This window comes from Dryobates pubescens, chromosome 30 (assembly GCF_014839835.1).
Source record: "Dryobates pubescens isolate bDryPub1 chromosome 30, bDryPub1.pri, whole genome shotgun sequence".
NCBI classification, from domain to species: domain Eukaryota; kingdom Metazoa; phylum Chordata; class Aves; order Piciformes; family Picidae; genus Dryobates; species Dryobates pubescens.
Window position 1 is genome coordinate 4,048,228 of NC_071641.1, and position 23,214 is coordinate 4,071,441.

Genomic DNA, 23,214 nt, shown 5'->3' on the forward strand with positions numbered 1-23,214 from the left:
TTAAACTTTAGCCCCATGCAACAGCTGTGTGAGGTAGGTAAGAATTATTAAATGGATTTCACAGATGGAGAAATTGATACAGAAAGATTTGTCCAATTCGCTTAGAAACTGTCACAAAGCCAGGAACAGACCCTGAGAACAAGACCGGTCTTTCCTTCCATGGGCTGTTGCAAGTGAAATGGCTACTCCAGGGACTGTCCTTACTCAAGACTCCATGATCACACCATATCTCATGTCTCCTGCAGCCTGCAGTCTTCATCATGACATGGAAAAACAAGAGTCCCTACTCCAACAGGTTGGTGGATGTGTACAACATCCTATCCTATCCTATCCTATCCTATCCTATCCTATCCTATCCTACCCCATCCCATCCCATCCTACCATACCCTACCCTATTTCTATCCTAAGTTTCTTTCAGTCTGTAATACTCATAAAGCTGTCAGCAAGGTAAGCCATGAAGTAGTTTTGAACTGTCATATTCTCCTTGTATTATTTCAGATTGAATCACGGGCAGTACATTACAGAATCATAAAATGTTTTGGATTGGAAGGGACATTTAAAGGTCATTTAGTACAATCCCCCTGCAGTAAGCATGGGCATTTTCAACTAGATCTTCCCACTAAATTTTCAAGGGACACATCGCCACAATAAGGATTTGGTGAAAGAGGTATACGAAGAACTGTGGGCCTGATTCTGGAAGATGCTTAGTTCTCTCAGGACCTCAATACAGGACTCTGGGATTTCACACCACCTGGCTTTTTATTCCAAACCAGTTTTAATGAGAATGCCTGGATGTCTCAAGGAGCTGGTGGTACCGGATGAAGTCTTTCAAACAGACATCGCTGGCTCAAATCAAGCACAGGGAATGACTGGAAGTTAATACTATTGACTATCAGGCTGTGAAATGAGTTTCATGGAGCAAGTCAACAGGCAGCCTTATCACAAACTGTTCATGTTCGTAGACACTCTTAACCAACCTCAGCAGCAAATGCAGCAGCTAAATTGGTACTGATCACAGAATGGTGGGGGTTGGAAGGGACCTCTGGAGATCGTCTGGTCCAACCCCCTTGCTAACATAAGTATGCCTCGATCAGGTTGCATACCAAGATATGTCCTCAGTTGCTCTACAAAAGCAAACCAAGAATTGTCAGGGAAACTTAGGAAACTGTACTGGAAAAAGATGCTGCTACACTTTTCCTGTGGGGAAGAAGCCTAATACTGTTAGCTCACACTTCGGAGATTTATCTGCAGTAGTGCCAGATGAAAGAAAAAGGTCACTGCCAGCAGATGTTGCCTTCACATACCTAAAAATGGGAAATGAGTCTGAGAACTCCACAATTGTAAAATAAGCATATTAGAGAAGAATCACAGATAGACTGGGGAGGACCTTTAAAGGCCATCTAGTCCAACTTCCCTGCAACAAGCAGGGATATCTTAGAATCACAGAATGGTTTGGGTTGGAAAGGACTTTAAAGATCACCTAGCTCCAGCCCACTCACAATGGGCAGGACACCTCCCACTAGACCAGGTTGTTCAAGGCCCTCTCCAACCTATCAGGGTGGAGGTAAGTTCAACTAGACCAACATGCTCTGAGCAAAATGCTTTTAATGTGGTGAAGTGTAATTTGTCTTGAGTTCTGAATTTCTTAGGTAGTTCTGGAACAAGACTTTGGTGCGGATGCTGTGCCCCATGATGTAGATTTTCCCTGTGGACCCTGCAGGAATTCAGTCCCTTGAACAAAAATAGCAAGAGACTGCAAATACAGCTGGTGAGTGCAGACTGTGATGGTCCATGCAAGGGGTTAAGTAGAGAAAACTTCTGGAAGATGCCAGATACATACCAAAACACCCATAAACCCCCTCTGTTCATGGGAATGAGCCACAGGAATCCCATCCACTAGAGCAAACAGAGAGAGGTGTCCTGGTAGCACACTGTTTGCGCTCTCTGCTGCTGTCACTCCTAAAGCTCTGTTCTGAAAGCCTTGATAATACCACTACTGCACAAAATGCAAAATCGAGGGAAAAAGACTCCAGCTACCCATGCTGTTTGTAGATAAATTAAACAAACCCAGAAAAGGTTGAGACAGCTGGAAATCTGACAGGAAAACTGGGTTTTCCAGGGAGAACACTAGAGCCAATTTACAGTTAATTACTGTGATTTGGAACAGCTCCGTGAGTAAATACCAGTCTCTGATAGTCCAAGTAAGGAAGATAATTGTTTCCTGAACTGTGTCCATTGTGTATTTAAAATAATGTCAGCCTGTTCCTTTCTCAAGCTCAGAAGAGGTTTGATTTTCAGCGATGTGATTCTGCTATGCTTCTGTTAGCGAGGATCTAAATTTCTAATGCTGAGCATCTGACCTGCCATAAATGCAATTTATTTGGCTCCACAAATATATTTCTAAAGCAATCTCTCCTAATGATGAGGCTGCTGGATGAGGCATGAGTTTGCAGCTGCACAGCAGTCCTGCTGTTGCTGTTCACACATTTTTGAGGATAAGGAGCTCTGGAGGGCTACCAGGCACTGCCAACCCCAAAATATGCCAAGCACCATACCATTGCAAATCACAGAATCATATAATACATCATGTTTGAAGGGACCCTTGAAGGTGATCTGGTCCAGCCCCCAAATGGGGATCACAGAATGATTACCGTTGGAAAAGACCTCTAAGATCATCAAGTCCAACAGTCAATCCACCACCACTGTGCCCACTAACACAGAGTGGATAAAGGATGGACAGCAAGAGAGAAGAAACATCATAGAAAATCCTTAAATTATTTATTTCTTTTTTCCTCTCCAGAGCAACCAGAGAAAATGTTTATGGAGATTGCACCAACAGCTGAAAAAGGGATGCTGATGTGCTCATTGAAAGGCAAATCAAAATTCAACAGGTACCAGGATGGTTTCTTAAGAGCTCAAGTATCAATAAAATATTGGCTTACCTGAGTCCAGAGCAGGTACTGAGACTGACCAAGGAGTCAGGGTACCCTTGTACATTGCCATGGTAGTAGCAGTGACCCTGATGGCAAAAAAAAGAGAAAAGATTTCAGTAACTAGAAACTATCTGTAGTCTCTAGTTTTCTCATTGGTTTCCACAATCTTTATTTCAAAGTGATTATCGATTTCAGGCTACAGCATTCCGAACCACACTGACAGCACCTCTGCTGCCCCACTAGATATTCACTGTACGCAACAGTCCAAACTGATCCTAAATGGAAACCTTGGGTATTGTTTAAACACCAAAGAGAGGGGAAGGTTTTTGCTTTGTTTTGTGGTTTGTTGGGGTTTTTTTCCAGACAGAACTAATGGTGTTTAAACTGCAAGACTGGCCATCTTCTTCTGTGTTATTTTAACTAAATCTACAACATGGACTATTTTGTAAAATGAAGCAGATGAACATTTTACTCCTTTTCAGAGACATAGATTTTTATTTAAGGTCATTTACACCTGTGTGTAACTATGATAAAAATAAGTAGGGAAAAAAAAGCCAACCCCAACACTACAGATTGAAAAAAAGAAAAAAAAAAAAATCACAAGAAGGAGAAGGGAAACAGGTTGGAAAGGAAACCTTTTATTGAATTACCCAACCGAGTGGCTGTGTGTTATTAAGAATAACCAAGAATAAGAAGGTCTTCTGTTTTGAGAGGCAAGAATCCAATTTCATTTTGTGGCTGGGTTATTGTATTTCCTTAATAATCCACTGCTTGCAAAAGGCCCCCACAACAGAGAGACTTTCTCAGCACATACACATATCTGTCTGGAATCAAGGTTAATTTTATTGTTGACTAAAGGTTATATTACATTCCCAATTATGTGACTGGCTGGAAAGTAATGATTGTGTCACATCCAACATGTCTTTTCTCGTGGCTCCTTTGAAGGCCACCTGGAAACTGTTGTAAAAGGTTCCTATCTTATTAGTGCAAAGGAAAGTTATCATTCATGCTTCAACCTGACAGGCATCTCACTGTGCCTTTTTATTACTCAGTTCATTCACAGCCATCTAGCTGCATTAATTAACCTTTTCATTTTGGGGGCATGGCTTTCATTTACAAAGCCTCACATCGCAGGCTTCTAAAGTCCACCTTGATTTTATTGAAGAAAGCAATAGCCATGAAAATGCTGGGCAAGATGGAATAATTCTGATATCAATTTCCTGCAAATAAGGTTATACCACGAAAAATATTTGTTTAGAGTGTTTGTATTCCCAGCATGAGCAACTGAACAGAGAACAGGAACATCTGACTTTCTAAATACAAATCTTGGTAGCTTTTTCTCACAGACACAAAGTGAAGGTGTTTTACTCTTGGGTATTTTTACCACCAGTTCTTATAAAGAGTCAATAGCACATTAGCAAGGATAAAGCCACGACAGAAGGGAGGAAGTCATCGACAGGATTTTGGGGAGATGATGGCTACAGTTAGAATTGCTGTGGATGTCAAAGTCCTCAGTGTGAGTGTACTGTTTCACTTTATGTTAATATTATTAGTTACATGCATCCAGTTGTTAAGACAGAAGAAAAAACAATGCTTTTCACCACAGCACTGACACAGCACTGACTCTCATGCAGTGACCCCCAAAATGGTCTAAACCCCAGAGTAGTTTATTCTCATCACTTAAAGTAAGTGTAAGGCAGAGGTGCAGTTCAAAGCTCTTCAGAAGACAGTCTTTGGGATTGAGCATCACCACCATTAAGCTCAGTCCATAGTGAAAGGGTAGGGCAAGCTGCAATCTTGTCCCAGACAAGCTGCTGCAGTCTAGCTGTCTTCATCAAAGAGTGAATTATGGCAAAGGTCCTGCTTTTTTCCACCCCCCATCTGAACACACAACTTGTTATTTTATTAATGTTGAGCTCCTTGTTGTGGCCCATTTCACAGCTTCTCTCAGATCCCCATGCTATGTGATGCCAAAGTTCAATATCAAAAATGTAAACTTATCAGACCATGGCCTTCAATTGGACTGTGAGAAAATTGATTTCTAGCTCAGTAACTCCACTGAACTGCAGAATTTTTTTTTTTAAATTTATTTTTATTTCTCCTGGACATCTTTTTATCCCTGTATATAAGTATAGAAAATGGATGACCCCCTAAACCCAAATAATTACCATGGCTGATTTGTCACACTCAAAGCAGTGCTCTAAACTTACTTGGGATCATTTAAGAAATCTCAGCTTTTGACAACTGCAAAATTTTCCAGAGCTATAATCCAGAAAAAAACCAAACAACAATCATACTGAATCCTGTGCTAGAGAAACTCCCCAAATGACAGCTCCACAAACCTAACTTGGTTTGACCTCCAAGCACAATTTGACTGAGCAACTTTTGAATGGAAAATTGGATTTGGTTTCAACTACTGACTGTATTGATGTCCTCAGTGAAGAAGAGAGAGAAAAATGAAATCACAGAGACTTATCTTTCTTAAACCATATTGCAGTATTTAATGAAAAATGAATTCACTCATCTCTCAAAAACATATTTTAGGCTGCAAAATGCACTGTCAGAATTAATCATGACTTACTGCCATTGTGAAAAGAGATAGGTTGGGTTTTTTTTTTAGTAAAGGAAAGCTTACCTATCATTAGCTATACACATATCTATGTCAACATAAGTTAATCTATCAAAGATAGGGGTGCTTCATTTCTTTCCTTTTACATCTTTTAGGAGGCTACATCCAAGCTTTCTGTTTCTGAAACAAATTACTATTTGCTCCTAAGCTGATTTTGAAGAAGATAAGAGCATCCAGCAATAAAAATCAACACTGAAAGCTTTCAAAATGATTGCTTTACTTGGGAGGTCTGGTAATGAAGATGCTTTTTCAGAAGTAAAATGCTGTGCACAGAAATAATAGCATTCACTGAGACCAGCAAAGCTCATTATGGATAGGAACACAAAGCATGATGTCTCTCCTGACAGTGTCAATAAATAAATAAAGTAACATAACAAATACATTATGGGACTTAGGCAGATGAAAGATAAACTTTATAATTAAAACTGCTTGCTGCGTTGTTTCTAATTAAGGCATTCATGTTGTCAGAAGAGAAAACCATCACTGCCTCAAAGTGGTTTGTTTATTTATAAAAGCAGTTTATAAAACTGATTCATATTAGTCATGTTTTTTTTGTTACACAGAATCAAAACATGGTAGAGGTTGAAAGGGATCTCTGGAGATCAGCTAGTCCAACCCCTCTGCTAAACCAGGTTCACCCACAGCGGGTCACATAGTATCACAATGTTGGTGTGGGTTTGGAATCTCTCCAGTGAAGCAGACTCCACAACCTTTCTGGGCAGCCTTCTCCAGGGCTCCAGAACCCTCCGAGGACAGAAGTTTCTCCTCATGTTTAGGTGGAACCTCCTGAGCTCCAGTTTGTGCATGCTGCCCTTGTACTGTCACTGGGCACCACAGGAAAGAGTCTGGCCCCATGCTCTTGCCCCCTACCCCTTAGGCTCTTGCTGGACATTGAGGCAATCCCCTCTCAGGCTGATCTTCTCCAGGCTCGACACAGAAGTGGACCCAGTACTGCAGATGTGACCTCATTAGGGCAGAGCAGAGGGGCAGGAGAGCATGAAGAAATCTGTGTACGTGTATGTGTGTGTGTGTATGTATATAAAAGCATATCCATACCAATCATATGATCTGCTCTAAAAAACAAACCCAATCAACCAATTCTTCCTTCCCCCTTCTCATCACAAACCCCCAGCCATGGATTTCCCAGTGTGGAAAGACATCCAAGCCTTCAAAATGCCTGATGTGAGCTCCTGAGCTATGGAAACCAAGTATTTAGGGTTTTCTCCTTAACTGACCCACAACTTTCCTCCATAACTGACCAACAATGGCTGCATTTAAGATAAAAGTTTAATGGATATATTTCCAAGAGGCTGAACATATCTACAGATGTTAGAAGCCACCTGGTTAAAACCCCTATGGCTTGCCTGTAAGTGTCACTCTCTCAAAATTTATGCATAGCATCACAGCAGTCAAACAGGTCCTGAAGGCAACAATAAGAAAAGATCAAACGCTGAGCTCAGATCCCATGGCTCAGATCCTGGCAGAGAGCACTTTGGGTTTTAGCACTGAAGCATCAGGCACCCCCGGAACTCCAGCCTTACCGTGTAATTGCGTGCGAGAATCACGTCAGTGCCGTCTTTCAAATAATGGGTTTCTGTGAAGCTGCTGGCTAACAGGCCCCTGCAAAAAATACATCACATGTCATATTAAGGCCACATCACCTTGCCTTTGTCCTTTAGTGAGTGGTTCCATTCGAGACGGTGATCAAAGCCAAGCACTAAGAATGCAGTGACTACAGGGGCTGCGTGCGAAATAAGGAAAAACAGAAGTCCAAATAGTGAAGCTGCAGCACCCAGGTGCAGGACCTTGTGCTGAACTTCATAAGGCTTGGGTGGACCCACCTCTCAAGCCTTTCAATGTAGCAAACCCCCAGCACCATGACTATTCAAGCACAGATTCTCACTTAGTAGTTTTCAGCTTGTGGGAAATTTTAGCACATTAATAAATACAGAATGTTAAAGTACTGCTTAATTTGTTGGGTTGTAAAGAAACTGCGATGGATCTCAGCCAGCCACCCCACCTGGAGTAGTATTTAGTTGCTCAGCCAAGCATCTACTGTTATATACTCTATATATTTCATCAACCAGGTCTGTAGGGACACTTCAAATCCATGTGGTGTCTTGGAAGGCACTTGACACCAATGTTTATCTCATTTCTTGTTCCTGCAGTCTCTGGAAGACCTACCTGAAACCAAATGGGCTGTATCCCTGTTTCCTCATTATCACAAAGATCAACTGCTTTTCTAATTATCATTATTTATATAACAATGATAAGTCCTGCACTTAGCCAGCAGTAATTGCATTTGTAAAGGCAAAAAGCAAGATCTCATCATTGTTGAAGCCAACAGAGTTCTTCTATGCACGTTTTGGAGATGAGATTCCATATAGGATAGATTTTTGTTTAATAGCACAAAATCTAGGCAAGAGATAGGGTAGCAGATGTAGCATAAGGGCAAAGTGATTGAGGAACATACTCGCTCTGTGTGATGGTATTTCCAATGTGTTTGACAGCAGTGATGATAAAGGTGATCTTTCTGCTTCTGTTCATTCCACCCTCAGGCACAGATTTTGAAAATATTTCATATATTCACAGTTTTCCATACCAGAAGGGAGTGCTGTGATCAGCAGACTGACCTCCTGCGTCACATAGGTCATTCAGCTTGAATTAGTTTTCTAGTAAGATGTCCATGGTGGAACCAGATCCATTTCTTACCATATAAAGCTCTTGTCTAGGTCTCCCATGATGAAGAGGCCTGGTTTGTTTTTACCAATTAATTAAGCTCAGTGTATAGAATAATAAAATGGTTTTGGTCAGAAGAGACCTTTCAAGGTATTAATTCCAACCCTAAAAACTCTGCACTTTCTGTCTAGATCGACTGTGTTGACATTCCAGTTTCCATATAGAAATTCCTAGTGTAGCTGTCAAGATGAAAGTTTGCTATCTACCACATTGAAAATACCAGCTGAACATAAGAATTCCCAGTGTGAGCTGTAGAAGACTGGTAAGAGCACCAAGGTGATGGAATCCTACTGTTGGACTAACGTCTTAGAAGAAAAAGTATACCCCAGTGCAGAAGCCAAAGTAGGATTTCAAATCATGGAAAATTCATGTACCACTGAAGGACCTTTTTAAGAACATGAGGACTTTTTCAGGAGGTTTCATTAATGTTCCTTTAGTTTACTAACTCAGATATCACTGCTGAGACATCTGTTTCCCTGCCACATACAGTGCTGGTGCTAGACTGAGAACAAGCCAGAGGAAAGGACAATGACAGGGGACCTCTGGGGACTTCTACATGCCATGCTGCTGGGAAATCCAACTATTTCTGGCAAAGAAAGAAGCTTTTAAAAGCATTTAGTATAGAATCATAGAACCATTTCAGTTGGAAAAGACCCCTAAATCATCGAGTCCAATCATCAACCTAATACAACCATGGTGATTAAACCATGTCCCAAAGTGCCACATCCAGATGTTTCTTGAACACCTCCAGGGATGCCGACTCCACCACCTTCCTGGGCAACCTATTCCAATGCCTGACCACTTTTTCAGTAAATGTTTGTTTTTTCTAATATCTTAAAAGCTGTAGAAGCATGCAGCATCCAGGGACAGCAAGTCATGTGAAGGCATTTCTTGTAAGGTTATGAAAGCTAAGCATAACAAGCACTCAAAGTCCACAGCGAGCGTGTGCCACTTCATTTTCCAATTATGGCAATAATGTTTAACATACTAAATGATGGAGTCAACATATGTATCTATTAAGTAATTTAATTACCTCCTTGCCCCTCAATGCCATGCAATGTAATAGATTGATTTACATTTCTGGTTTTGACCCACAGGAAAGGAGATTAATAGTGGAAAGTAAATTAATTTAGATGGCAAGCTACTTATCCTAATTGGATCAATGTAATTCCAAAAGAATAGGGATCAAAACAACATTAATGTATCACAGTGCAATTCATCACCATGTCTGGAGTTTCTAATGTTGTCAGGTACAAGACTCAGCAGTATCAGATGATTATCCTTTTTTTTTTGCCTGGCATGAAGAGGCAGAAACAAACACTATCGAGAATTGCATCAATGGCTGGGTACAATTAAAACAGATCAGTTGAAACCAACACCATGGCTTTCTCATTTATTCTCCACATACGTGAGAATGGAATTCTTCAGTTAAATTACTTATCACAGAATCACAGAAGCACTTAAAGCAGGTTTGTCTAGATCAGGTTGCAAAGGATCATGTCCAGGCAGGTTTGTAAAGTCTCCAGAGAAGGAGACTCCCAAGCCTTCCACTGGGAAGTCTGCTCCAGTGCTCCAGCACCCACAAAGAGAAGAGGTTTTTTCCTCGAGTTCAAGTGAAACCTCCTGTGTTCTAGTTTGCATTCATTGTCCCTTGTCCTGTGACAAAGCACCACTGAAAAGAGCCCAGCCCCATCCTTTTGACCATCACATTTTAGCTCTTGCTGAGCCTTAAGAAGATCCCCTGTCAGGAAGATCTCCTCCAGGCTAAACAGCCCCAGGTCTCTCAGCCTTTCCTCCTCACAGATATGCTCCCATCCTGTCACCACCTTTGTAGCCTCCACTGGACTGTCCAGTAGTTCCCTGTCCTTCTTGAGCTGGGGAGCCCAGAATTGGACCCAGTAGTCCAAATGTGGACACATTTTGGAACCTCCTTCTACTTGCTTACCATGAAGACACCTTGCTAGCTTGTGTATGTACTGTATCATTGTGTTTGTCAGCGCTGCGGTGTTTTTTTCCTCCCATCTTTCAGAGCCAAATTTATAAGTAGAATCTTTGATGGCCCAGGACAAGCTTTACCCCTCCTCACCTATGACAGGCACAGCCCAGGCTTCCTCATCCTCTGTACATCAGTAGGAAGCTACCCTGTCAGATTTGCTGGGACTTTTTCAGTTGTCAGGCAGCTTCCACTAACTTAAGCCTCAGGGAATATGATGAATGTTATTTAAACTTAAGCCTCAGAGGGTATGATGAATGTTATTTAAACTTCTAGTAGTCACCTTCCTGGCCCCCCACAATGTGAAATCTTATGGGGGTTTTCTGGGGAGGGGCAAAATATCTTGTTTTAAATACATCTGACTTTTGTCTCAATCCATTCACTGACAGGAACAGTAATTTAACACGCTGCCTCTCACTTGCAAATGAGAAAATCAGTCTGTGCTCTCAAGGCACCAATATATTATTTCAAAAGGTTATAATGATATTTCATCACCCAGGGAGAGGCAAAAAGACAGAGTCACAGAAGTTAGAGGTGGAAAAAAAATCTAGTGGGGCATAGAGACAGCATCCCTGGAAGCCAAGTATGCTATAGATCAAATTAGGTTCTGTCTCATCGAGCTTCAAATGTCATAAGCAGTGCTGATCCCACCACTTTCAAAGGGAGATTACTTTGCATTCCAACAGATGTTACTGTCATGATGTATTTCCTGCTATTCAGCCCTTTTTATTTTTTTCTGGTTGCACTTCTTTTACTAGCTGAAACAACTGCTTTCCCTCTTGGTGCATAGATCACTGAGAAAGGTGAAGATTATTATCAAATTTTCCCTTAACCACCCAGGTGCCAAGGATGGAATATCAGGCCATAAAAAATGACAAGAACTGTGTACTTCTCGGGTTAGAGCTACTCAGGAAAAATCTAAGCAACATCACAGCAGAAGCAGACACCAGGGTTTCCCTTGGTGAGACTGGAGAACGCAGCAGACAAAAGCCTAAGGAGCAAATCTTTTTCTAACAGCACACAGGCTTATTTTTCCATTTGTCTTTCAAAATGAAACTTCTTTAGTTGCCCTCACTCTTCAATGTCATCTATCTGCAATACAGATACAAGGGGGAAGACACCAACATTGTCATCCATCAAAAGGGATCTACAAGTCTCTCAAAGCTGCTCTGTGAGACTGAAGTGACACCCAGCAACTGACATTCAACAGCACTGCTTTAAAACCAGACAATATGATGTGTGGATGGTCTGGTACACATTTCTTCAGCATCCTGGGTGGTGCATGGTTTAGTGTTACAGAAGGACTACGCCTTGCTCTGGCATGACATGGAGAATAAAATGTGACCTTTGGTTTTTTTCAACAGGGAATCAGGGCTGGCAGAAGAGACGCAAGATTTTGCAATAACACATCTCTGATTCTCACTACAAGACAGACATCAAGGTGTGGAGCATGTCCACAGAAGGGCAACAAAGCTGGTGAAGGGTCTAGAGAACAAGTCTTGTGAGGAGTGGCTGACAGAACTGTTTGTCTAGTCTGGAGAATAAAAGGCTGAGTGGAGATCTTACTGCTCTTTACAACTCCCTGAAAGTAGGTTGTAGTGAGGTACGGGTCAGTCTCTTCTCCCAAGTATCTGTTGGTAGGATGAGAGGAAATGGCCTCAAGTTGCACCAGAAGAGGTTTAGATTGGATATTAGGAACAATTTCTTTTCTGAAAGAGTGGTCAGGCACTGGAACAAGCTGTCCAGGGAGGGGATGGAGTCATCAACCCTGGAATCGTTCAAAAAACATGTAGACGTGGCACCTCGAGACATGGTTTACTGGGCATAATGGTGGTGTTGGTTTGACAACTAGACTTGGTTATCTTCTTTGATTCTCCTACAGCTGTCTAATTGTTGATGCCAGTGAGCAAGCAGGGACATGGGCTTCTTCTCTTGGGTTGTTACCCTGTGGCATACAATCCAAACCCACCCAGCACAACCCAGGGATGTGGCATGATCTTTCTACTGTCATCAAACATTAACTAAGACTTGAAGTGGGGTAAAGCGAAGCACGGACACTTAGCAAAACTCTCATGCCTGGAATAGAAACACCATATGCAATTTTTAAAAGCAGTACTGTGTTTTCTTCAGAGTCTCATGGAGCCTCAAATCTGAGCTGGAGCTTTGTCAGCTGTTTGATTCTGGGATCTGACATGCCTAGGAATGAATCTTGGGTACTCTGCATATACACTATAGGCTCACTGCACCGAGATGTCTGATCTGAATGCCTTATCCTGTTGAAGGCTTTGAAAACATAGCCTCAATCTTTGCCTTAAATCTGGGTTCAAATATGGCCACATGTGGACATCTCTGCTCTGGGGTCCAACATCACAGCAATGTGCTCTTGAGTTAGGAGGTTTCACAGGGTTGCTTTCGATGATATAAAGAAGATGTTGTGAAGCTACTGAGCTTTGAAAAGGAGTGTTCACTTTTCATGCTCCTTAGTTTGTTTTTCTGCTTGCCTTTGGTTTTGTTAACACCTCAGTATAATTACACTACTTTAAGAACTAATATTGTAGGAGGTACATTAAATATCCGTGTGACTTCCAAATTATGACAGTCAGCTGCTCCACCTACTCTGTGGGAGCCCTGATCATAACAACCCACTGGCAGTGCAAGACTGACTCAGACCTGGTTCTGCTGTTTCTCTTCTCCTCAGATACACTGCCGGCAGCTCAGACAGACAGCTGACCTTTATTTCTACTTGTTACTCTTTCTCCTCCTTCCAGATGATAAAAGTGCCTGTTTTCTCCTCCATCCAAGTACTACCTCACTCTATTATACAAATTCTTATTTAAAGCCCTCTGGCTACGGATTTTGAACCTTGCCTGCAAATGGGGGAGGTGAAGGCAATGAAACACTAGGGCATACAGGCAATTATAAAATGTCATCCAAACCTCTGCCTACTGACACCAAAGTAGTCCATTAATTTTTAAGTATCTCAATTCAAGTGATTTTGACCTAAAGACAGGAGTCAGCTGCTACTTCTACAATTGTTGTATGTCTTTGTAGATATATCCAGACAAATATCAGGCTCAGCTTTGGGCCCCTCACTACAAGAAAGACATTGACGTGCTGGAGTGTGTCCAGAGAAGAGCAACAGAGCTGGAGAAAGGTCCAGAGTACAGGTCTTATGAGGAATGGCTGAAGAAAATGGGGTTGTTTAGTTTGGAGGAAAGGAGGCTGAATGGGGACCTTCTGGCTCTCTGAACTCCCTGAAAGGAAGTTGTAACAAGGTGGAGGTCAGTCTCTTCTCTTGTAACAGGACAAGAGAAAACAATTTCAAGTTGTGCCAGGGAAAGTTTAGGTTGGCCACCAGGAACAATTTCTTCCCCTAAAGGTTTTTCAAGCCCTGGAACAGGCTGCTCAGGAAAAGTGGTGGAGTCTGCATCCCAGGAGGGATGCCATGAAGATGTGGTGCTAAGGGACATGGTTTAATGTTGACCTGGCATTGCTGGGTTTACAGTTGGACTTGATGATCTTAAAGGTCTTTTCCAACCAAATGATCCCATGATTCTACAATAAACCAGTCTGTTAAGCCTGTTGCTCCTGCAGGGGTGGTCTTGTTGCAAGTACCTCCTGATAGTCACAAAGGACATTCACAGAGGCATTTTTCAATTCTTCTTTCTCATTACACTCTAACAAATGAATGAAGCATGGGTAATGAGTTTCCCAGGCACAGGCACCTGACATCATCCCGTTCGCAAAACCACCACATATTCTTTAAACGCATCACATTCTTTCCCCTTGTTTAATTATCTTAAGTGATTTGAAATGCTTTTGGACATTTTCCCACTGAATGTCTGCACTTCATAATATCCTATCTGCTACACTTCAGTGTGCTGCCATAGAGGGACTGCAATGTCATAACTGAAGAACCTGAGCGATTGAAATTTGCAGAGCTTCATTAGCACAACAATTCCAAGGTAAAAAAGGGAGCAAAATAAAACCATAATGGCTATGAAATCAACCAAGCTTCCAAAGTTTCAGTACTAACTCTATGGGAGTAGCCTCTGGCCTACATCATATGGTCTATAGATAGACAATTTGAGTAGATCATGGAATCCTAGAATTGTTTCACTTGGAAGAGACCTTTAAGACCATCAAGTCAAATCTTCAAAGTCCAATCTTCAAATATCAAACACTGCAGATGAAAAATGTCTCTGTATTTCTACCCAGTTTTTTGATCTTTAAATTCATATAATCCTGTGGCTAGTGGAGTCCCTGTTAAAATCCCACTCTCATCTTTTTGTATGTGGCACAAAGTACAAATTTCTACAAACACCTTAAGACATCAAAAATGAGAGCCATGCTCTGAGTTGTCTCTAGAAGATGTCTTGAAACACAGCTACTCTCATCATAGCTGCTCTCTGGTGTGCTGGGCATAGGAGACAAGAGAGACAAGCAGTTTTTAAAGCCTGCAAGCATGTTGCCTTCAGAACTAGTCAGTATTCACCATTGAAACCTATAGAAAACAGAATAACATTTTAAGCAAACAAGTCTGAACAAGGGGAAGATCCCCTCCTTAGCTAGCAATCACAGAGTGACTGAGAGCTTTCTTGTTTCCTGACTGCCTGGAAAATAAACCATAAACCTCACCTCCTCAAACTTCACAGAAGACTGAAAGAATTTAAGGAAGATTGAAATGAAATTAAGGATGTCAGCAGCCTCCTGTGCTGTTCCAGGCTCTTGATGCACACCCGGCTTCCATCACTCCCTGTAATGTCTGCAGCAAACATTTACTTGCCAAAGCTGTAGCATTTATTTTATCATTCTAATTCCAAAACATTAATGAAGAGACTACTACTAACTAGCCTTGGGCTGAAATCATGTTCTCCCCTGGAACAAGGTAAATGATATGTTTTCCAACAAAGCAGATGGGTAAAAATAAGTTCTTCCCCTAAAATTGCTTAAGCATGGCCAAAGCCCTCAGGGTAGTCATAATGGGACAGCATTAGGTATTCTGCACCTCAGATAGTCATAAAAGGAAGAAGCAACCCAGAATTGAACTGTTGGAGCAGATCCAGAGAAGGGCCATGAAGTTGATCAGAGGGCTGGAGCTCCCCTCCTATGGGGCAGACTGCAAGAGTTGGGGCTATTCAGCCTGGAGAAGAGAAGGCTCCAGGGAGACCTTAGATTTGTGTTCCAGTACCAGGGGGTCTACAAGAAAGTTAGGGAGGGACTGTTTACAAGTAGTGATAGTAGTGAGGGGGAATGGCTTTAAGGTGTCAGAGGGGAGATTTAAATGAGATATTAGGATGAAATTATTTACAGTGAGGATGGTGAGACACTGGAACAGGTTGCACAGAGAAGTTGTGGAAACTCAAATCCTGGAAGTGTTCACAACCGGGTTGGATGGGGCCTTGACCAACATAGTATAGTGGAAGGCATCACTGCCCATGGCATAGGGCTTGGAACCAAATGATCTTTGAGGTCCCTTCCAACCCAAACCATTCCATGATTCAGTGAAGCAATGTGTGGGGAAATGAAAAGAATGCCAACAAGATTTGCTCCAACTTTGCAAACCATCTTGGAGACATATTAGACATATTAGAGATTCAGAAGAGAGAATGGTATCACTTCTGTGAGCTCTGACTAAAACTTCTCATCTTGCACACACCAAAAGCCAAAGCCAGAACTGGTTTCCTGGCATCCCATCTGCGTTAACCTCAAAGATGTTCTGGCTTTGTTTTTCACCATCTAACTCCAATATACCAGAACAGCATTTAATAGTTTTCAGCATCTGTCTCACAGAATTGTCCTAGGAGGGTTCATTCATAGGAATATTTTATATTACCTCCTTCTGCTTCCCTGTGCAGTGGAATAATAGAAATCCTCTTATCAGTTCAGCTGGGCACTATGCCATGAACAGCAAACACCTTCTGTAAAGGCCCCAGAATAACACCAGCCACAAATTGTTGTTAGCTATGAAGAGAAGACAGCATTTATTGGCTGATTCTTGATGAAAAAATGCAATTCTGTACATTTAGGTAAACTCTGTAGGCTGACTGCTTCAGAGATACTTTATGGTGTGAGCTACTTTAAGTCATTTTAACTCACGATAATGGTAGGGGCTGTGAAACCCTGAAGCAACATGTCAAAAGTTAAACCATTATGCTGGAAATAACCACTGAACTACTACACCTCTGAAGTGTCTATGGCAAAGATCAAAAATAATTCTGATCTTGCACTGTTACGCTGCAGGCAACACCCAGACAAATTTGCGCAATGCAGTGTTCTGAGCCGGCTTTGGCTACACTACAGACTTGCGCGGCTTTGAAACTTCTAGCTCCCCTTCCCCTGGACTGGTTCCTCAGATGACAACACTGTGGTCTCTGATGAAATGCATGCTTCCTATCATGATGGTTACACTAAAACTTGTAGGATGTTCTTTACCATTCTGATCTTCTGTGCAGAATATAACACTAGAGTTATAGATCACAGAGTCACAGAATGGTTTGGGCTGGAAGGGACGTTAAAGATCATAGGCACAGATACTTCCTACTAGACCAAGTTGATCAAGACCCCATCTGACATGCCTTTGAACACCTCCAGGGTTGGAATCTCTACAGTTTCTCTGGGAAACCTGCTCTAGTGCCTCACCACCTTCAAGGGCAAGAATTTCTAACCTCAATTGAGCTGCTTCTGGTTTGAGGCCATTACCCCTCATCCTGTCACTACATGTCTTTGTAAAAGGTTCCTCTCCAGTTCTCCCGTAGGCCCCTTAAATTACTGGAAGGATGCTATAAGGTGCCCTTGGAGACTTCTCTTCTCCCTGAAGGCAACACAGACAGTGATGCAAAATCATAGAATCACAATATCATAGAATGGTTTTGGTTGAAAGGGGCCTTAAAGATCATCCGGTTCCAAACACCCCACCATGGGTAGGGACACCTTCCACTAGACCGGGTTTTTCAGGGCTTTGTCCAACTTGGCCTTGAACAGCTCCATAGCTTGAAAGATTTAGTAGAAGATATTCAGATGTTTCAGCAGCTAAGAAGTACATATATCACAAGTGTCAGACATAATATTTTAATGTATTATTTTCTAGCATCACAGCAGTGCCTTTCATGAAATAAATTCTTCATGGTCCCTGTAACACTTCCAGCATGGCATATTTTCATTAAAAAGAATGCTTAGAAATACTGGGCTGGCAAGATCTCAAATTCTATTTCAAATGTTTCATTCAATTAAATATGGTTTTCGTAGCAGAGTAAAATTCTGCTGCTGCACAAACATCATTGGGAAAAGTGTCCAAATGTACTTTCATCTGAACCTTTTCAGACTGGTACAGAATCCTTTTGAAAGCATCCAAGAAAGCTAATCCTAAGAGAGAAAGTTTATAAACACAGACATTTAAGCAATTCCAATGAAAAAGCAGATCTCATTAAATTATAGCTTATAGATTACAAAAACTTGTATACTGGTACCTGCAATACTTTCAGAAAGCCAGGCTCTCACATTCATCACAAGTCACTGGATCTAGGTTTATTCTTAGACTCAAACCAACACTCAAATCCTCTTCCTAACTTCTTATTTTTGAGTGTGTGCCTGTAGGTTTGCATTTGCATTTTTAATTTAAATGAAGTCTGTCTTGCCATTTTCTCCAGCTTGTTGTAACAAAATAGCATTTTTGTTTTGCTAAACCCACAATTTCTTCCTTGCCACAAGAATGAGCCATTCACCCCGAGTAGGCTGCGCTCATATTTCACTTGCAGAACACCTCTGACTTTTACAGATACTCCTTCATACACCCTGCACCTCACTGTCTTGATAACCTTCTAAAATTCTGGATGAACAAGGCGGAGATGTGTAAGGACACTTCTGTGCAGGATCCATGTTTAGGTCTCAAGCCTACAAACCTGGTACCCATGCTCATTTAAACCAAAGTAAGTGGGAAAGCTGCAAGACTGGCCGCAGGCTGTCAGACCAACGGTTCACCTAGTCCTGTATTCTGTCTCCAACAGTGGCCAATCCTAGGGAAATAACTCTTGAAGTGGAGAAGTATACTACATTTACCAAAAAAAATTCTTCCTTCTCTGCCTCAATATCCTTTATAAATCATATAATCACAGAATCTTTTTGGTTGGAAGTGAACTTAAAGATCATCAAGTCCAACTGTTAACACAGCACTGCTAAGTGACCAGTAGACCATGTCCCCCAGAAAAGCTTTTAAATCCTTCCAGGAATGGGGACTCCATCACTTCCTGAAATGAAATAAGACAGGGACAAACATGGAGTTGAGAATCTGAGATTAAACAAGAGCTCACATGGGTGTTTTTGCTCTTCCCTGCCATTTTTCCTTTCCAATTAAAGCAGTGACCTCTATGAAGATCCATTCATTTCATACCACAGCAGACCACAGCTGGAGATTTCAGGCAACGTGTTAAGGCTAATGACAGCAATTACAGTGTGGTGTGCTCAGAAGTCTGCTCCTGTGGAAGTCTATAGGTAAGGCTTTGATTTTGGTGCTTAGCACAATTGTACTGGGACAAAAAAAGAGCTGGTAAGATACTCATTGGCTCAGAATTTTTGCTTGGAGGCTGACTATGAATGCTCAGATGGTTTTCAAGTGTTTAAGGGTTCTTCTTTGCAGCACAAGCAAAGCTTGCATGAGATCACAGACTCCTTTTAACATTACCCTAATCCAGTAAAAATCCAATCACTCTCTGGCTTTACCAGCAGCATCATTTCTTGAGCAAAGGTGTAACTGCTCATTTTCAAAACTACTGCTGAAACACCGTTCAGGCCCAAAGACGGTGGGGTGCTCTTGCCCTGTACTGACTGCCTCAGCCCCTGACAAAAACTGCATCCACTGCTGGCATATGACGCTTCAGGTGGCTTGGGAATCCTGGAATGATTTTCATGTAACATTAAGCTATACTCTCAGAGGATGATGGCTCACTTCCTACTAAGTCTGCTTCAATTTAGAACTTGAAATTGAGATGAGGTGATTTGGGTGACTGCAGAATAAAAACATGGCCTGAGATACCAAGCAATAAGTGCACTTTTATAGAATGGAGGCATCTGAGCGAAAGGATGGGGGTTGAAATTTTCCTCTTTCCTGTCCTGTTTCTTACCCATTAATTACTTCCCTACATTCTTTGCATTTTAGCACAGCCATTCTTCACTGTCATACCATTCCCTCTCCTGTTACCCCCTTTCTTCTCCACAGCCTTCCTTTCATCACCTCTCACACACCTATCATAGAATCAATAAGGTTGGAAAAGACCTCAAAGATCATCGAGTCCAACCTGTCACCTCATGACCACTAAACTGTGGCACCAAGTGCCACGTATGTTTATTATTTCACTTTCAAAGAGACAAGAAAAAAGACACAAAAATCCAACATTGGTGCTCTTCTTAAACCTCAACTCCAGAGATGCCACAACACAGTATATCAAGCTGGCTGTTGCTACGGCACCAACTCCACAAGGTGTGACTTCAGTGGGATCTCTAATGGAGACGACAAAGATCGTTATCCCTGTTTGTCAGGTCAGGCTCCATGTTCATGTTTTTCAGACAGGAAAGGAAGACTGGCCAAAATCAGGGCACTGGGGTAAGGATAAATTGGGTTTTTTTTTTGTTTGTTTGGTTTGTTTTGGTTTTTTTTAAGTATTATTTTTTCAATTCTCTCTCTGTTGCACATTTAGACTACTTAATTCCTTGACTCTGCCATATGTCAGAACCCTTTCCAAACCAAATAAACACATTAATTCAACAGCAAATCACTGTAGGAAAACATCAGGTAAATGCCAGTGGCTTCAGTCAGGTGCACTGGCTCCCTGCAGGTGATGAGTGTGGAAGAGCTGCAGCAGATGGATGTGGGAAGAGGGAGCAGGAAGTGGAGCTCAGGCACAAGAATCTCTCCTCCCCACTCCAGTTGCAAGCCCGAGGTCAGAAACACTAAGAAAAACCCCATGGCATAAGCTGCTTCTGCTTTTACTTATTTAAGAACTGATTAATGTCAGAAAGAGATTCCAACTTCTTGCTACAAGAAGGTTTTTTGCTGGCCTAGGGGTCCAAACTTGCTTCTTGCCCACTTTTGAGGTCATCCCATTCCACTATAGTCACTGAAGATATTCTGGTGAAGGCAAGAGAAGGATCAGATCCTGTCTTGTAGCAGTTAAGCTGGCAAATTATAATTCTCTTTTCAATTCAAGGAAGTAATTAGTTTATAATAACATTTAAGATTTAGTTGCTGACAGAGATACGACACTTATCTTACATAAGTCATTTTAATTATTCCTACTAACCAAGACCTCAAAAATATTGTCTAGTCTAAGATAACAATGCCTTTCCAGATACTTTTGGTTCTAGTGTCATTTGAAAAATTGATGCCTAGAGCATCAGCATTTATCAAGCTCATTAAAGATTTCATCTGAATGACTACAGATAATTAAAAGTCTGCTTCATTTTTATTGTAATGTTTCCACCTTTACACTGCAAACTAATTCTCTTATTGCTCAGGGTTTTAGCAATTAATGGAGACTCATCTGCCAGAAAAGTTCCAGAGGATTATCTACAAATTGATAATATATACAGAGATGAGTCAAACGTGCAGAAACCATATCACAGAACTGTAAGACTGGCTTGGATCAAAAAGGATCTTTAAAGGTCATCTAGTCCAACTCCCCTGCCACATATGGGGACACCTTATCACAAAAACATAGAACTGTTTTGATTGGAAAACACAGGATCACAGAATGCCAGGTTGGAAGGGACCCCAAGGATCATCTGGTCCAATCTTTCTAGGTGATAGTGCAGTTGAAACGAGATGGCCCACTACCCTGTTGAGTCTTAAAACTGTCCAAAGGAGGCGAATCCACTGCTTCCCTTGGGAGATGATTCCAATGTCCAATTGTTCTCACTCTGAAAAATTTTATTCTGGAGTTCAATCAGAATCTCCCCAGGAGTAACTTGAACCCATTGCCCCTTTCTATTCCATGTGACTCCTCGTAAAAAGGGAGTCTCCATCTTCCTGGAAGTCACCCTTTATGGCTGGTACATGATAATAAGGTCTTTCCTAAGCCTTCTATTCTCAAGGCTGAACAAACCCAGTTCTCTCAGCTTTTCCTCAAATCTTTAAGATCACTGAGTCCTGTCATTATCTAACACTACTTCAACTAGAGGAGGTTGATTAGAGCCCCAAACAAGCTGACCTGGAATGTTTCCAGGTTTGGGGCATCTACCACCAGTCCAGAGAACCTGTTCCACATATATTTTGTAGCATTATATGCATTTGCACAGATTTCAAACAGTCTTAAGAGTGAATGGTTATTTCAGACACCTGGGTAGCCATCCTCTGAAGATCAGTACAAAACCCCTCTGGACGTACAAAACCCCTTTAGAAAATGTATGTCACACTTCTGTCTCTGTGGTGGGTTGAAGTTTCTCTGTTACTTATATAAAATATGAATACTTATATGAAATACATGTACCTGATGTCCCATCATCTACCTTAAATAAAGCATATGTATGCTGCTACTGCAGACATGAGTGGCGAAATCTTGGCAGCACATTGCTTTGTTTTCTGTAGGCGTTGCTAACTTAAAAGATGCCCAGTGTGAACAACAAATCTTTTGAGAATCTCTTCAACAGCATTCCAGAGAGTCATCCTTCCTGAGGTAGAATTTAAGTGCTATATTGAAGGTTGATTAGTGATGTAAAATCCATTAGGAAATTTCTGAAGCAACTTGGCTTCCTCTGATTTGGGAGCTGTGTCATTCACATATAGAAAGCTGGTTGCTGCATAAATGTAGGACATGCCGAGTCAACATCAGGTCAAGTATTTGTTTCTGCTACTGATGGATCAGGCTATGTCTATCACACCTGGAGCTGCTATGATAATTGTCAATAATGCTCACAGAAAACATGCATATGATAATTATTTTACTGTTTGTGAATTTGCAATAATTAGTACAACACTGACTTGGACTTGCACAAGCACAACAGATGACACCTAGGAACCTGCTTCATTCTAGGATCCCTAACAGTACTCCAATTAAACAACATCATGTATGATTAATTTTCTTTGGCACACCTTTATCTTCAAATGCTTTATGTTTCTACATGACTTTCCAGGTTACTTTGAAACTAAAATTACCCATAAATAGCAATGACATTAAAAAGCAATTACAGAGGCGTGCCTTTTTGATGCCTCTATTATAATCCATGTTCTGGTAAATCAGAGAAAGGCTATTTAATGACACAGGCATAGAAGAAACTCTAATGATATAGGTTTAACATACATGTGAAGCAGTGGTAGAAAGGGCTTGGAGAGGTAGTTTCAGACTGAAGCAAGAAAAAGAAAGGAAAATACAATGAGTAAAATCTGACATAGATATTAGGAAATAAATCTGTATTTTATAAAGGCCATTTTATCCAAGACAGTTTAGGTTTCCTCCCACTCACAGAATGAATTCACACTGAATAAACCCTTGACTCATGAGAATATTTCACATGCAGATTTGAATTTTATGTAAATTATTTAAGGATGTTTTAGGAAGTCTGGGCACTGATGTAGAAATGTTCCCCTGCCTTTGCATATCGGTCAAAGAAACAGCACTCATCCCCAAGGAAATCAGAAGGGCAGAAGTTTTACTAACAGGCTTAAAACCAGAATGGAAAAACCAGCATGGAAAAAAATGACACTATATTGTCCTGTCTCTTCAATTTACCCACTCCCTATAAGAGGAGGAGAAGGCAGTGCCATGGAACAGGCTGTACCAGCAGTGCACAAACCTCCATTCAGGACAGCACATTGAACTGGAAAAACCCAAACCTGGATAATGTGGAGACATATGGACTATGCCAGTCCATAAGGAAAAGGAAGCCTTCATGTCTGGAATATCAAAGGAAAGGTGAATTCCATTAAAGGA

General features: G+C 41.3%; 1 protein-coding gene across 1 annotated transcript in view; it reads right to left on the reverse strand.

The window, feature by feature from the left end:
- ADAM12 (ADAM metallopeptidase domain 12) overlaps nt 1–23,214 on the reverse strand; it is a 213,169-nt gene that overhangs the window by 87,696 nt on the left and 102,259 nt on the right. Inside the window, exons 4-5 of the mRNA XM_009907111.2 lie at nt 7,104–7,182; nt 2,943–3,019 (exon numbers count right to left, since the gene is read on the reverse strand). Coding sequence (XP_009905413.2) covers nt 2,943–3,019; nt 7,104–7,182 — 156 coding nt within the window. The remainder of the gene's footprint in view (nt 1–2,942; nt 3,020–7,103; nt 7,183–23,214) is intronic.